At 44.0% G+C, this 16,103-nt stretch overlaps 1 protein-coding gene across 3 annotated transcripts in view; it reads left to right on the plus strand.

Moving 5' to 3' along the window:
- The window catches only part of ATP7A (ATPase copper transporting alpha), a 61,224-nt gene that overhangs the window by 13,056 nt on the left and 32,065 nt on the right, over positions 1–16,103 (plus strand). For all 3 annotated transcript variants that reach the window (XM_014607210.3, XM_006262566.4, XM_019487834.2), the window contains one exon: positions 7,579–7,719. In XM_014607210.3, the coding sequence (XP_014462696.1) occupies positions 7,612–7,719 (108 nt within the window). In that variant the 5' untranslated portion in view covers positions 7,579–7,611. The remainder of the gene's footprint in view (positions 1–7,578; positions 7,720–16,103) is intronic.

Raw genomic sequence — 16,103 nt, forward strand, 5'->3', positions numbered from 1 at the left:
TCTTTTTATAAATAGACTTTTAAGGAAGAATGAGTTGAGGAGACGTGGGATTTGGCTTGGCTGGACGACATCTATGGTGCAAGCACTGTGAATAAACTTAACTTTTTTTTTTTTTGGGGCTTCACAGTTGCTCAAATATTGCATGCTGGAGTTCCTGCTCCCACCCCTCTGCTATTTAGCAATGGAAAGCTGCTAAAACAATCATTTGGATTGAAGTGACTCAGCAATAAGGGTGTGGCTAATCAGAATTTGATACCTGTGGATTGTAATTCCTTCATCCATTTTGGCAAGAATTTGCTTATTCTTATATCTTGATATACTGTTTGCTTTCCTAACATTCCTAATACGCTGGATTCTTACAAATGAGTCAGTATGCCAACACATCACAAAAATAGCCAAGGAGGTAGTAATGTCAAAGATGCTTATTCAGCACTCTTTTAGTTGCACTATATCTAGCAACCCGGACTACAGTACATTTCCCAGGCAATCTCTTAAATGTATAGTAATGTACATCTGAAACTAGACGCAACATTTTTTTTCCTGTCTCTGCTGCTTCCCCATTGATGGTGTGTTCTCAAGACTTTGACTAGTCTGGAAAGTTTTGATTGTGTCATTGTACATAGAGATCTCTAAATTTAAAATTCTACTTTTCTCTGAAATATCTTTACAGCTAAGAGACTCTAATCTGGAGGAGATGAGACAGGGAGAAGAGCATATTTTTTTTCAAGATGCATAAGAGAAATGGATGTCCATGTCTCGCTGTGGGTCAGATGGGAGTGGTGCACTTATTCAAAACTTGGTGCTCAGCTCTGTGGGCAGTTTTGAAAATCCAAAACATTTATTCATCTGAGGGCATAGCACATGCACTTAAGTGTAGTGCTTCCCTTGGGTCAACATGCACCTTCCACAATACACTAACAGGGTGCAGATAACTTTATCAAAAACAGGAGAATAGGATTTTACCACCACAAAAACTAGCAGGAAGAGTTGAGAATAGGTGTAGTTCCTGCAGCTATTTTATGTTGATTCTTGTTATTTCAAGTTGGCTGTTCCATTAATAAAGACCATCTCATTATTTACGTACATATGTGTAGCTGTATCATGTTCGCAGACTCCACAGTCTCATGACCAGGGATCCTGGTTTTCTCTCTTGAAAAATTGCGAATTCTCTGATTAAGCCGCCCCACATCACCACCCATCCGTGTTTTTCTGCTACTAAAATGAAATGCCACTATATATAGGTATCGGTTGAGTACCAAGTTTAATTGAGATATTTACAATTTTAAAGCAAATTAGAAGCCCACCAGTGCCTCAATCGCTACAATAAAATATATTTTAAATACTGATACATTTTGGTGTTTGATTTTGGGTTTTTTATCATGGAAAATCAGAGCTCCCCCTGCCCCCTTTTGCTCATGAGGATGTGGGTCCAGCTGCATCTGTCCCAGTTTCCACCCCCCCAACAATGTTTTTGTGGTGCTGAGCAGCCCTGATGTGCAGTGTACCCTGCCCATGCCACTGCCCCTCACTACCAACCCACAGCCCCCCAGTCCTGCTGGTGCCCCTCACTCCCCAGCCCTGCCAGAGGGGGCCCCCAGCTGCCGGGGCTATGGGACCAAGAGCCCAGGTCCACAGCCCCCTGCTGTCCCAGCAGCACCCAAGTCCTAGCTGCCACATGTGGGAGGCAGTGGCTGCTGTGCCAGAGTGCAATGCAGAGCCCAGCTCCCCCTTGCCCACAGCTGACGTGAAGCCTATGGCAGGGGGAGGGGATCGATGGACAGATGCGGGCTGCTCACTGCAGGCTCTGGGCTCCCTGCCTTGCTGCCCTCCCCACCATGTGGCTTCTGTGGCCCAGCAGGTGGGACCTGGCGCAGCAGGGCAGAATGGGGCAGGGAGCCTCAGTGCTATTACCAGGAGCCCTGCGCTGCCATATGCAAGGTGGCCCTTGCTTGCCCAGCTGTAGCAGGGGGGCACAACTCTGCGCCACCACCCCTGACCCCACTGCTGCTGGGCAGGCAGGGGGGGATCTTGCCATGGTGGTGCAGGACTCCCAGTGGCAGCACTGAGCCTCCCCACTCGCCTCTGCCCTGCTGTGCCAGGTCCTGTCTACTGGGCCGCAGAGGTCCTGGGTTGAGGGCAGCTGATGTAAAATTTAGAAGAACTGTCTGAGGATGTTGTAGAACAGCAAATCTGTAACATCTCAAGTTTTCAAACCTGCCTTATGCTTGTTGTACAAGTTAAATTCAGGTCAGTTTTTGACCTAAGTATGTTAGTGACAATAAAACTGAATGTCCTGCTACTTTTCCCACATTAGAAAAATTCTAAAATGATACTATACTATACTTGTTCTTAATGATACAGGTGCCATATCTGATGAGCCAAGTGGACCTACATCAACTGTTGTCTCAGATTGCTCTCTGCTCCTTTTGCCAAATCTGCCCCAGACCAGAGAATTTTAATGTTGAGTACTCAAAGCTCAGGAATTTAGGCTCTACTGAGTTGAAAGATGTTCAAGATCATGTCAAATCCAATGTTCAGTGATAAGCTCTTTGCTAGAAATCAGTAGCATGAAGAGAGTAAGTAACTAGTAAAAGTTTTGAAAAGATTGACACACAAACATTCTATATTTTACTATTTGTTTAGGTTTGTAGCGAGATTTGCTCTTTATCCTTCATTTTAGGTTATAATTTAAGCAATAATCTTGCAACTGCTAGAAGCAGCCACCAGTATTTTAGCTAGAAGCAAGTTTTGTTTATGACCCTTTCATATATTCTTGGGACCCATTTTTCGCTTGTAACCCATGGATTGAGAAACATTGCTCTAGCAGATAAAAAACCCCATGATGTTCTTTGGCATAATTCTGAATGCTTTATAAATTATGGATGAACTCTGATCTGATTTGCCATTCTGATTTGTTCATACTTAAATAAAAGTTGGCTGAATTCCAACTTCATGAATTTTTAAAAATAATGTAAATATGTAGGGTTGGGGTTTGTTTTTTTTTGTTTTTTTTTTTTTTTTAAGGCCAGTGTATCTGAAAATAAGTAAGTGTGAAAACTGTTGGTATTTACACTAGCCCTGATCCAAGAACCAGTGAAATTAATAGAAACAATCTTATTAATTTCAGTGCCATTGCTGGCCTTCTGTGACTAGAAGAGATTTTTAAAAGATTTCTCTATGATTTCCCAAAGCTGCTATATATTAATTTGCCGTGGAAATTACTTGGGATTGAGGGGGCTCAGTACTTCAGTGGATGTATTAGGACATTTCAGAATAAGACCCTTTAACTTCAGTAATAGTAGTCTTCTTAGCACCAGTTTACTCAAATGCGGTGACTTGAACATGGATATCCAAGTATTATGAAGATGTAAGACTAAAAAATTTAGATAATCATCTATAACTAAATATTTCAGTTTTAAAGCTTCTTTCCTATATGTAGTGAGATAACAATGCCTGTTAATTGAATTGTACTTTAAACTCATCATTTACATCAGTAAGTGGGGTTCTGTATTCATGATTCAGATTAACTCTTCTTTTTTTCCCCCAGAAGTGTTCTATCATGTTAAAGATGAAGTTAGGTAGTAGAAATTTCCATTTTAACTGGCTTTGCATAAAATAATTCCTTGAAACAAGTAGAAAATGTTAAGGTTGGTGTATGGCCATTTCACCATCATTTTTTATTTTGAAGGTGTGATGACAGATGATTTGTTTCATCTTTTAAAAAGGTGAAAGACTGATCTCCCTTCCATATAGAGTGCTTAGTACAATGTAACTTTTTGCACAGTATTTTTGTATAGCTACTGAGGACACGATACAGCCCATGTCAAGCAAATAACAGGTAAACCTATAAGAGAACAGAAGTTCAGTGCACATAATGCATTTTCAAAATCGCCCAAATCAGCTTAAGATCAACCTGGATGGATGTAGTATCACACTTAACTGATTTAGGTCAAACTGGTTTATGGAACTTCTGTCCCAGACTGCATCCCAGCTGAAGTTAACTCATAGTCCTCCAGCATCCCAGGATGCTTTGCAGCCCTGGGCTGCGCTGTCTGCTCCAGCAGAGCAGGGACTGCCCTGCCCTTCTGCCCCCTAGCCTGCGTCTGTCAGCCCCTAGGGACAGGGGCAGGGGAACAGAGCCTGGGTCTACACAGCATGCCAGGGGAGGTGGGGAAAGAGCCCCTGTGGTGGAGGGTTTTCACCCCTCTGCAGCCGTCTCCCTGCTGGGTGGATTCCCCACCTCCCTTGCATACCTGCTTGCCTTTGCCATTGCCACACAAGGGAGGAGGAGGAGTTCCCAAGGCCTGGGGGGGGGGTGTGCAGGCACCGGAGAGCCTCCACCTTGGGGGACTTCCTCCACCCCAGGCCTGGGGTCCCCTAGCTGGGACAACCTTGGGGAGCTGAAGGGAATTTCCCTTCTCCCCCTTCCCAGCTGCTGACTGCTTCACCCGCTTCCACAGAAGGGAGAAAGGAGTCATCCAGGTCAGGTGCCTGCCCCTGCAGCCCAGCATGGGGGTACTGGGTAGCCCCTGCCCTGGGGGGCTTCCCCCCACCCCAGCTCGGGGTAGCCCCAGGGAGCTGCAGGGAGTTCTTCCCCTTCCAAAGCGAGTCTCGGTGATCACCTGGGACAGCCTCGGGGAGCAGAGGGAAATTCTTCTGCTTTTGTCTTAGACTCACAGCTTAGAGGACACTGAGTAGACTGAATGGATTCTGCCTCGGGCTTGTTGACTGTCTGTACTTGGCTGAAGCGTGGATGTGAGCGTGTGCATGCAGGATGGGGAGAAGGGGGTTGCCATTCTTGGAAGGGTTTTAAAGATCTTTTTGAAGGAAATTCTGAGGAGGGTGATATACAGCAAGTTGGGGGGCAGTTCTGGGTTAAGTGGTATCTAAACTTAGATGGGAGTGAAACAGACTGTATGTGGGGAAAAATGCTGGAGAGGTTAAAGAGCAGAAAGATAAGAGGACTTATAGATTAGTTGCAATATTTTTGTTAAAAGTCAAGGTGTCAGGTTTACAGAAGTAATGTTTACATTATTGAAAATGTCAGTGCACGCATGTGCCACGTTTGTCACGGCTCAGGGAAAAGGGTGAAACAACTCTGCTGTACTGTTTTGTAAATACTGAAGGCATCTGAACCAAAATCAAGTGCACCTGCTGCTTATCCCTTTTCTGAAGTGGTTGTCCTGTGTTTTTTGCAGAAATAATCTATACTGAAATGATTTGTCATGTAACAAATAGGATTCTGTTTTGGGGTGAAAAATAAGCAGCAGGTGCAGATGAACTCCATGCAAATGAATTCTTGGAATCATTTAAAGAGGAGGGAGAAGATTGGGCAGAGAAATTTTAAAAACCTCTGTGAAACCTGTACTAGTAATGCTTTCTCACTTATTAGGCCATCATCTGCCTCAAGATCATTCCAGAAACACAGACCCTAACAGCATGTGTGCTCATGTTCAAGTCTATTTCTATTCAGAAGAACACCCCCAACCTACCTCCTGAACTGGGACTGCATTGCATCCCTATACGTACAGCTTTCTCCTCTTTCCTTAAACAACTTCCGCTACTGCGTACTTGTTTAGAACACATTTGACTAAGTGCAGATTATCGCTGTGATAGAGTATATTTTACAATTTTTTTCTGAGTCTTATCAGGACTCAAACACGTCATAAACAAGTTCCTCTTTCCCAGGACTGACCCTGGAAGAATCTCACTGCTCTACCAGTGAAGAGGGAAAGAGTTGTTAAAGCCTCAGAGTTTTGTAAAATACAATCCTCTCTCATTAATGCACTTTAAAGAACAGGATAAGCTTTGTGCCATGTTTCCAGAGCTGAAAGCCACCAGTTTACGTAGTAAAACAAGGGAACTGTGATACATATTTAATAATTTGTATCCAAGGTACTGGATAAATGAGGCTATTCATACTTTTTAATTTAATTTTGATCCTATTTACTCCATTCTCCCAGCAGTTGGTTACTGTTTGAAGAAAAGTTCAGTTGTACGTTTCCAGTTGTATAGTTGTATGTTGTTCTGCACATTAAATCAAAAATATATTAAAATAGTAACACAGAGTAATATATTGCTCAGAATTCACCACATTTTAATTTCGTCTTTGTGTCTGTGACAAAGCTCCTCCTGTGCTCAAGATAAAACATAATCCTTATATTAAAATGGAGGTTTCAAATTCTTTGTGGTATTCTAGCAGATCACAAAGCAAAACCAAATATACTCAGCATGTTTGTATTATGGAAAGAAACAGTATGTTAATTCTGAATAAATTGCAGTAGGCAGAGCCACTGATGAGGCAGAGAACCAGTTTTATGAAACATTATACTGTAATTTAACTTTCCCTCCAAGTCCTCAGTCCAGCAAGGCAGTTAAGCATGCACTCAACTTTAAACTTGTCCGTAGCTCCACTGAAATAATCTACGCATTCTGCTGCATTCACTGCTGCCAAACATTAGGCAACCTACAGTATTGTTTTCCTTCTGTAACTTCTTGCTTTCTTTTTGTCAGTATCTAAGGGCATTTTTGTTTTATACTCATTTAGAAACTTTGCTTTTGGAAGAACGTTCTTGTTTCTGTGACTGATTAAATTATGCCAAGTGCTGGACATAAAAACCCCAAACTTTTGCCTTTTGCTGCTCCCCCCTATTTAATATCAGCTTAGAAGAAAACAGCTTTAATTACTTTATTTTTATGTATTTGGTTCTGTGCAGTTTTTTTTAGCTTGTATGCAAGCAGAAAAGAATGTTACAACCTACTTCGAGCAGTAGCATAACTAGGGGTGGGCAAGCCGGGCATCAGACCTAGGTGCCAATTTAAAGGGGGCAGTGGAATGGCCCCGCGGGAGCCCACACCACAGCAGCAACAGTTCTTATAAGGGGAGCTGGAGCTGTGACAGGGGTAGCAATGGCAGTGGCATGCGTGCAGCGAAGTAAGACTCTCCAGTGTCCACAGTCTAGCTTAGCACCTCCTCTTTCCAAGTTGCCAGCATTCCTAGTTATACCTCTAGCTTAAAGTTTTCTGAAGGACTTGCAAACAATCCCATTACACTTCCCAGCTCAGTTCTTGGCACTAAATTCAATCTGTTGTTTGCGGTAGTTACATAATAAATTTATAAAACACGGGGAACCTGCAGAAAATAGCTGCTGCTCTTGCTTCTGCCATATTTCATGATTTATCTTGTATCCTGATGATTGATTTTCACAAAGTCCATCTCTCAGTATTTTTGAACTTGTTGCTTTGAATGACTTGGAGGTAGAACAAGTGATTTACATCTTGCATGCTACTAATCTTGATTACAATGCAAAGCAAGTTACATGCCTGTGAACACTTCTCTCCCTGAAAATGTAATGAGGTTGAAAAGGTCAAGGAGGATACATGGGAAAGTGGTTAAAGGAGTCCCTAAGCTTTCTGCTTTGTGTGTCTTGCCCTTTCAAGTTATTAGTAGTATTTAATTTGTGTGTGCCCAATTAGAGTACCTATTGGATCTTCTACAGTAACCTTGTTTCTGACCTAGAATTTCATTGCATGTATTCCTTCTTAATTTGCACCTTAACATATTTCTTTGTCTGACAGGAATGTGAAGACTTTAGCAGAATCCTTCCAATAATGGAGGCAAAATCCATAGTCATCTCTGTGGAAGGGATGACATGCAACTCTTGTGTCCAAACCATTGAACAGCATGTTGGAAAACTGAATGGCATCCACGACATAAAAGTAAGCAACTTAACCAGAATCTCTTTTAAGAGCCATCATACATTGTGCAGCACAGGAGGGAAAGGGGACAGAAATTGCACATAAACCAATATAATGGAAACCAGTTCAAATCTGTAACAAAACATAAGTTCAGTGCACATAAACTGCTTTCAAAATGGCTGAAACTGATTTAAGATAAACCTGGACAGATGTAGTGTCAGACTTAACTGATTTAGGTTAAATTAGTTCATTCAACTTCTGTCACAGCCCATCCAGATTCAAGTTAACTCACAGTCCCCCAGCATACCAGGATGCTTTGCACCTCTCCTCCAAACCCTCTTTTCCAGGGTGGGTGGGCTTAGCGTTGGCCCAAGCTATCTGCTGCAGCCCAGAAGGGAGGTGTGCTCTGCACCCCCTGGCTTCTAGCGTGAGCCACTGCAGGTACATGACTGCATTCTGGAATCAAAAATGAATGTCTGTTCACTTGCTTACACGTTCAATCTTCACAATTTAGGCTAACCTGCAAGATTGAATCAATTCAGCCTTAGGGTTTTTTGACTCTCTGTACTTGGCCAAACAGAACATACCCAGTTTGTTACAGAGAAACTGCTCTTTGGTATATTTGCAGAACATGTCAGTGAAATAGTCACATTCATCACTGATTACAGGAAGGTTTCATATCATGATTTTTGACCTCCCTTTTCCTTAATGCTTAAGTAATTTCAGCTATGCATGAAAATTATGCAGAGTCCAAATGGTGAAAAAACAATTAGAAAGAAAAAAAGAATGACTCTGCCCTTTCTTTAAATGCAGAAAGACCGGATGTTTTACCCTAAACCCTCCAGTCCTGTTCTTCTTGACTAGTTATGCAGTGAGACAGCTTATGTAGCCTATAGGAGAAGGAAATACCTTAAGTTGCTCAATTAATGGCATGTTAATTAACCCTGGTATTTTCTTCCCGGAAAGGACTATCACTGTGACCTAGATAGGGGTAGAAAGTAATTCAGGGCTCCAGCTAACTCTTGCTGGGTCTGTAAGGCATTCAGAACTCACTTTCTTTTATACTTTTATATGTGGGAACTGGAAATGGTCCTCCTTCAACTGTGTTCTTTTGAAGAGAAACCAAACTGTTAGCAAGCTACATTGATCTACTTTTCAATAAACCTTCATGAATTTGAGTTGGTTTTAATCTTCAGAGTTTGGGGCTCAAAAAAGAAATCAAGTTTTCTGTAATATGAGCTACTTGGGGGAAGATAGTAAGAAGCTAGATGCCTTGAAACAAACCTGACTGGGGAGTGTCTTTAACGTGCGAGCTGTTCCCTTGTAGCCAATACATCCACTGCCTTGGATGTACTTCTATCAGGAAATAAAGCTATTTAACACCTGATTGATTCATGTTAGTCTTGTGACATAACTGGTGCCAGAAAAGCTGTTAATCCTACCAATTATAGCAATGGCACATTGTTAATCTTAATTCAGGGGCAGGGATCGTTTTTTGGACGGAGTGCCGAAAAACACCACAGTGGCTACCTCAGAAGATGGCAGAAAAACAAAATGAGGGAAAGGGGTACATGGCAGGATGCCCCGCTGCCCTGTGCCCCACTGCCCTGTGCCCCCCACCCAAAACCCCTGCCCCCCAGCCTGGGCTCTGTGGCTGTCAGCAGCTACCTCAGCTTTGGGTAGCTGCTGGAGCCCAGGCTGCTCCCAGCAGGGCTTGCAGCATCCCAGCTGCCTGCTGGGAGCAGCCCAGGCTCCCGGCTGGCTGCAGCTGGGAGGCTCCAAACAGCCGTGCCGGGCTCTGGCTTCGGCTCCATACCGACGCATTCACCCGCGCGTCAGAGCTGGCGGTGGGAGGGGCCTGAGGCAGCGCAGCCCTGGTCTCTACCCCACTCCCGGCACAGAGGTGATGGCAGGGTTCCAGAGCCTGGCGCAGCTGTTTGCAGCCAGCCTGGGCTCTGAACAGCTGCAGCAAGCTGCGGGCAGGCTTCAAATAGCTGCTCTAAGCTCCACAGCTCTGGCATCAGCTCTGTGCTGGCGGCAACTGCATGTGCACTTTGGGGTGCAGAGCGGGGCAGTGCAGCCTGCTCTGAGGTGCCCGGTATGGTGCTTATGTCAGAGCCCAGCACAGCTGTCTGGAGCCTCCCAGCTAGCAGCCGGCCTCAGCTCTGGGAGCTGCTGCCAGCCGGGAGCCCAAGCTGCTCCCAGCAGGCAGCTGGGACACTAAGCCCTGCTTGGAGCAGCCCAGGCTCCGTTGGTGGCAGCAGCTATCCAGAGCCGGGGCTGGCCTTAGCGTGCCAAGCAAAATGGCCTCACATGCCACGCTCGGCACGCATGCCAGGGGTTGCCAACTCCTGTTGTAATTGTTTGGGTACGCAGGCAAAGCTCTCTCATACATGAAGTGTGAGCTTTGTGGTAGTTAAGTGATTCTGCAGAAACCATCCTGCTTTCCATAGGATTTTTTTCCATCCTAATAGATATGGTCTAAATCAATATTGGACTTGCCAGAACAGTGGAGACTAAGCCCTTGGTTCTAATTTTTTTTTTGACATGAGTTTACTACATACAACTGATTTCCCAGGGTTCCCTGTGAGGTTTTTCTGTGTATTAAAGGATGTGCTGCAGCTAGCTTCTACAGATTTTTGTGTACAACTGTGATATTTACATGAACCCCCACTTACCTGCACTGGTGACTTAACAAGACTTTTAACTTAGTTGGTTCCAGTAACATAAAACAGATCCATCAACATAAAAGCTTATTATTTTAGCAATGGAAATATTACTGGAACAGTTGCATTCTGTGTGGAGTTCAGACAAATGAATACCTTAAATAAATACCACCCACCTTAAATAAAATTAACAATAAAACGAGTCTGAAAAATCACAGAATCATAGAAAATTAGGGTTGGAAGGGACCTCGGGAGGTCATTTAGTCCAGCCTCCTGCTCAAAGCAGGACCAACCCCAACTAAATGATCCCAGCCAAAGCTTTATCTAGTCGTGTCTGGAAAAACCTTCAAGGATGGAGAGTCCTCTACCTCTCTAGGTAACCTGTTCCAGTGTTTTACCACCCTCCTGGTGAGAAAATTCTTCCTAATATCTAGCCTAAAATTCACTTGCTGAAACTTGAGACAGTTGCTCCTTGTTCTTTTATCTGTCATCACAGTCTAGCTCCATCCTCTTTTGAGCCTCCCTTCAGGTAGTTGAAGGCTGCTAATAAATCCCCTCTGTCTTCTCTAGACTAAATAAGCCCAGATCCCTTAGTCTCTCCTCATAAGTCATTTGCCTCAGCCCCCAAACCATTTTCGTTGCCCTCCACTCGACTCTCTCCTATTTGTCCACATCCTTTCTGTAGTGGGAGGTACAAAACTGAACACTACTCCAGATGTGGCCTCACCAGTGCTGAATAGAGGGGAATAATCACTTCCCTTGACCTGCTGGCAACACACCTACCAATGCAGCCCAGTGTGTTGTTAGCTTACTTTGTAACAAGGGCACACTGCTGGCTCATATTCACCTTATTTTCCACTAACCCCCAGGTCCTTTTCTGCAGACCCGCTGCTTAGCCAGTCAGCCACCAGCCTGCACTGGTGCATGGGATTGTTCTGTCCTAAGTGCAGGACTTCGCACTTGTCCTTGTTGAACCTCATGAGATTTCTTTTGGCCCAATCCTCCAATTTGTCTAGGTCACTTGGAATCATAGCCTTACCCTCCAGTGTATTACTACTTCCCCCAGCTTGGTGTCATCTGCAGACTTGCTTAGGGTGCACGCTGTGCCATCTTCCAGGTCATTGATGGAGGCATTGAACAAAACCGGCCCCAGGACCAACCCTTGGGGCACTCCCCTTGATACTATCTGCCAACTAGACATCGAGCCATTGATTACTGCCCTCTAAGCCCAATGCTGTAACCACTTTTCTATCCACCTTACAGTCCATTCATCCAGCCCATGCTTCCTCAGCTTGCCTGTGAGTATGTTGTGGGAGACCATAGCAGAAGCCTTGCTAAAATCAAGGTGTATCACATTCCCCGGTCTCCCCACATCCATAGAGCTGGTCATCTCACCATGGAAGGCAATTGGGTTGGCCAGACTTGACTTGCCCTTGGTGAATCCATGCTTAATGTTCCTAATCGCCGCCGCCTCCAAGTGCTTAGAAATGGATTTCTTGAGGATCTGCTCCATGATTTTTCCAGGGACTAAGGTGAGGCTGCCTGGTCTGTAGTTCCCTGGATCCTCCTTTTTTCCCTTTCTTAAATATGGGCACTAGGTTTACTCTTCTGCAATCATCCAGAACCTCTCCTGATTTCCATGAGTTATCAAAGATAATGGGCAGTGACTCTGCAATCTCTTCATCCAACTCCCTCAGCATCCCTGGGTGCATCTCATCTGGCCCCATGGACTTGTATATGTCCAGCTTTTCTAAATAGTCCCTAATCTGTTGTTTAGCCACTGTTGGCTGCTCACCACCTCACCAAACTGTGCTGCCCAATGCAGTAGTTTGCTAGGTGACCTCGCCTGTGAAGACTGAGGTGAAGAAGGCATTGAGCACTTCAGCCTTTTCTGCATCCTCTGTCACAAGGTTGCCTCCCCCATTGAGTAAGGGACCCACACTTTCCTTCTTCCTCCTCTTGCTACCAACATACTTGTAGAAACCCTTCTTGTTATCCTTCACATCCCTTGCTAGCTGCAGCTCCAGTGCTTTGACCTTCCTGACTTCATCCCTGTATGCCCAAGCAATCATCTTATACTCCTCCCTAATTGTTTGTCCAAGTTTCCACTTATAAGCTTCCTTTTTGTGATTTAAGTTTACTGAAGAGTTCCCTGCTAAGCCAAGTTGGTCTTCTGCCGTACTTGCCAGTCTTCCTGCATATCGGAATGGTTTGTTCCTGCACTCTCAATAAGTAAAGTATAGTCAGCTCTCCATACAAATAAAATGACTGTGGAATCCTTTCTTAGTGGCTTTTTAAAATGCCCCTAGTTAAAAAAAATAAATAAATAAAATAAATAAATAAATCTAACCTCTTACACTCTTAAATTGTTCCACCTTCTTTCTGAAAATGCATCAACACTTGAAGGGGAAGCCAAGGGAAAAAATCATTTTTTGACCTCCTTGAGCATAGCATACTCCACTTACTCTGTGCTTTATATAGTAAGTATACTGAAAACAAGTTTTTAAAAGGAAAATATTAACCATGTTTTACAGAGTTGGGTAGAATTATTTTAATACAGAACACTGCTTCTAAAACCATGTTTAGAAAGAAATACATTGCAGAGGTTGAAAGTTTAAATAGAAGAGGATTATAGTAAAAATCAAGAGGTCCTAGTTCATAGTCCTCCCTATTTGCAGAAGAACTTTTGAGTTAGATGGGTAATTTATTCTTCTTTTGATATGAGGGCTGCTCTCTGTTAAAAATAAGGCAGTGCTGTGTTTAAGAGTCATAAGAAAAGTCAGAAAAATTAGCCTAAGCTGGATGTTTAATGCATTTGGGTTGTTTTGTCTCTTAATGCAAGAAAACCAATAAACTACTGTGTCCTTATTATCAACCCTACCAAGCCCCGTAATTGAAGAAAAGGAGAAATGTAGTTCTTAACATGGTTTAGCTGATTTAATTTGATCATGACAATAGCCTTATGGATGTCTTTTTGCCCAAGGAAAAGATAAAATTGGAAGATAATGCATTGGGTTTTGACAGGTATTGCTTTGCCCTTTTGGAATTGAATTAATGGTGTTTGATTCTACATCATTTGGGAGCAAATTCAATTTGGGGATATGTGTACCATATGATGTGAAAGGTTAGTACCAAATTAGGAACTCTGTATGCCTGGAATTTAGAGAAACAGGCACAGCTTCTTCATTGCATGTCATATACAGTATCTGGTTCTAAAACTGAATTAAATTCAGCTGAATCTAGTGCTTTCTGTCCCTAAGGACAAGATGCTAATCCAGTCCAAATCCTGTTGCCCTCTTCTCCATTTTTTTCCCCCCCCCATTTCTATTACATCCCAAATACTGGTACTTAGGAACATGTTTTTCTTGCTCTCTCTCTTGCACATGTTACTCAATCTTCCTTAAATTTTTGCATTGACATGTCCTTTTTTTTTTCTCTTGACCTGATGAAGAAGGAATAAAGTTCGACAAGTTTTCAAATGCAAGACAAACTATACAGTTAATATAATAAGATATCGTTCCTGTATAATCCTTGCCTTTTTCTTTCTCAGTGTTGAATCAGCTCCTCTTCCTCAAAATATTGAGATTTCTTTCTTTTGACTTGCAAAACTGTTTGCTGCTTCCAGCATTCCCTGCCTTTGCAGCCTTCTACATACCTGAGCTCCACCCAAACTTATTTCCCAACTATTCTCTTTGTCCCTTTTACAGACAATTAATTGTATGCATTTGTTCATGCTGTCCCTTTCTCTTGTAAACAGCCCAGCTCTCAGTGTACAGCATCCCTTCTCATTCAGAATACTTCTGAAACCTGTCCTAGGAAGCAGTCCAGTTGCAAAGACTGATGTTTCTATATCACTTTCATTCGTACCTTTTAGACTGCAAGCTACAAGTCTGCAAGCTTTGGGTGGGGAGTTTTTGGCAAAGGTGACCTGTCACACAGCACAGTATTTACCTGTGATGCTACATGTATATCAAATACTCTTATAGAACAGGTTTATTGTAACTCTGTGCTTGTGTCCCCATCTCAGATTATGCCATAATGCTTGGTAGATAAGGTTGGATGTGATAAATGACTTTGCATTCCTTTAATTACATATTACAACAACTGATGCGTTTGACCAGGGAGGAAGTTAGCAAAGAGGGTTGTTGTTCAATCTGATGAGTCTGTCCTTTCCTCCATCACTTTATATCAGCAGTGCTCAACCTTCTTCCCCAGGAGGCTGGATAGATGGTACCTGGTCCATCTGCAGGCTGGATGCAACTGGGGTCCCAATCTGGGGCCCAGGGCAGGCACGGGGGCACCATTCAGCTGTGGAGAGGTGGGTGGGGGGGCAGCCTGGCCCCAATCTGGCCCTGTGGAGCAGGGGAGGGTGGCCAGACCAGTCCTACAGGGAGGGGAAGGGAAGTGGGGAGGAAGGGGACATGACTGCAGTGGGGAGAAGGTGCCTGGCCTGATCCCAACCCTACAAGTGGGGGAGGGGCAGAGGAGGGATCCCAGCCCTCATCCAGGCACAGGAGGGAGTGGGGCATGGCCCAGCCCCTTGTGTGGAAGGGGACATGGCCAGGCTTTGACCAGCTGCATGGGGTTTGGAAATTTTGCAGGGGAGAGGGTGGCTGCATTAATTGCCACCACTCTGCCAAATTTTCTAATCAGTAGCGAGCTCTGCAGGCCAGGTGCAATGGTTCTGCAGGCTGCATTTGGCTTGGGGGTCAGAGGTTGAGCACCACTGTTTTATGCCATTGTTTTCTTACATTGGGGATGATGGTTTTGGTGGTCTGTATTGTGATAGCCACATGAGCTCAGCCATGGACCAAGAGCCAATGGTGTTGGGCATTATAAAAATGAAGAACAAAACATTCTCTGCCCCAGTGTGCTTTAGGAACCGCATGAAGACCTGGAAAGCTTTCCTATGTGGGATATTCATTTCTGTAATAAAATGGCTATGAAAACTCTCTTGTTGTATCTTAAATAGAATTTACATTATGACCTTCATGAACATCAGTTGCTAAACACCATAACATGTACTGTAAAAGATACAATTTTAAGAAGTACACACAATGTAAATACTTAGTCCAGGCGTGTATGGCCATGGTTCAGATCTAGTCACCAGTGCCATGACATCTGGGCCACAGGGCTCTTCATAGGTCTAAAAATTTGGCAGGGAGGAAGTGGTGGCACTATTCCCCTGCTACCAAATTTCTGGACTTCTGGCCCTGTATATTAGTTTAAACATGCAGGTTGGCAAGGGGCCTGATTTCTATGCCAGTTGGGCCCAATATTGGTATACAGGCCTGGGCAGGGGGGCGCACAGGCCTGATTCAGACATGGGGCTGCAAGGGAGTGTCACCAGGACCCAGAGCCCAGTGTTGGCATATAAAGCTAGGTGAGGGCAGCACCAGGCCCTAGTGCCTGATCCTATCATGGAAGGCCAGGCAGGAGCAGTATGGGGCACCAGGGCCCAATCTCAGCATGCTGGGACCAGCTAAGGCTGTGCAGGAGGCGGCAGCATGGGATCTGATTCTGGCATACGGGGCTTGATCTGGCCTGCAGACCAGTCCTGCCCCATACCTCTGGGCCACGAGGCCAAATCCTTGAGCACCATTTACTTAAGCCATCTTTATTCATTCTAGGTACTAATTTTTTTCACAGATGCATACTTACATCACTGTTTACTGCTAAATACTTGAATAAACAACATGTGGAAAAGTAGTAACCTCCCAATTCACTGATTATGGGGAA

The sequence above is a fragment of the Alligator mississippiensis genome, chromosome 8 (assembly GCF_030867095.1).
Source record: "Alligator mississippiensis isolate rAllMis1 chromosome 8, rAllMis1, whole genome shotgun sequence".
In the NCBI taxonomy this organism is placed as follows: Eukaryota; Metazoa; Chordata; order Crocodylia; family Alligatoridae; genus Alligator; species Alligator mississippiensis.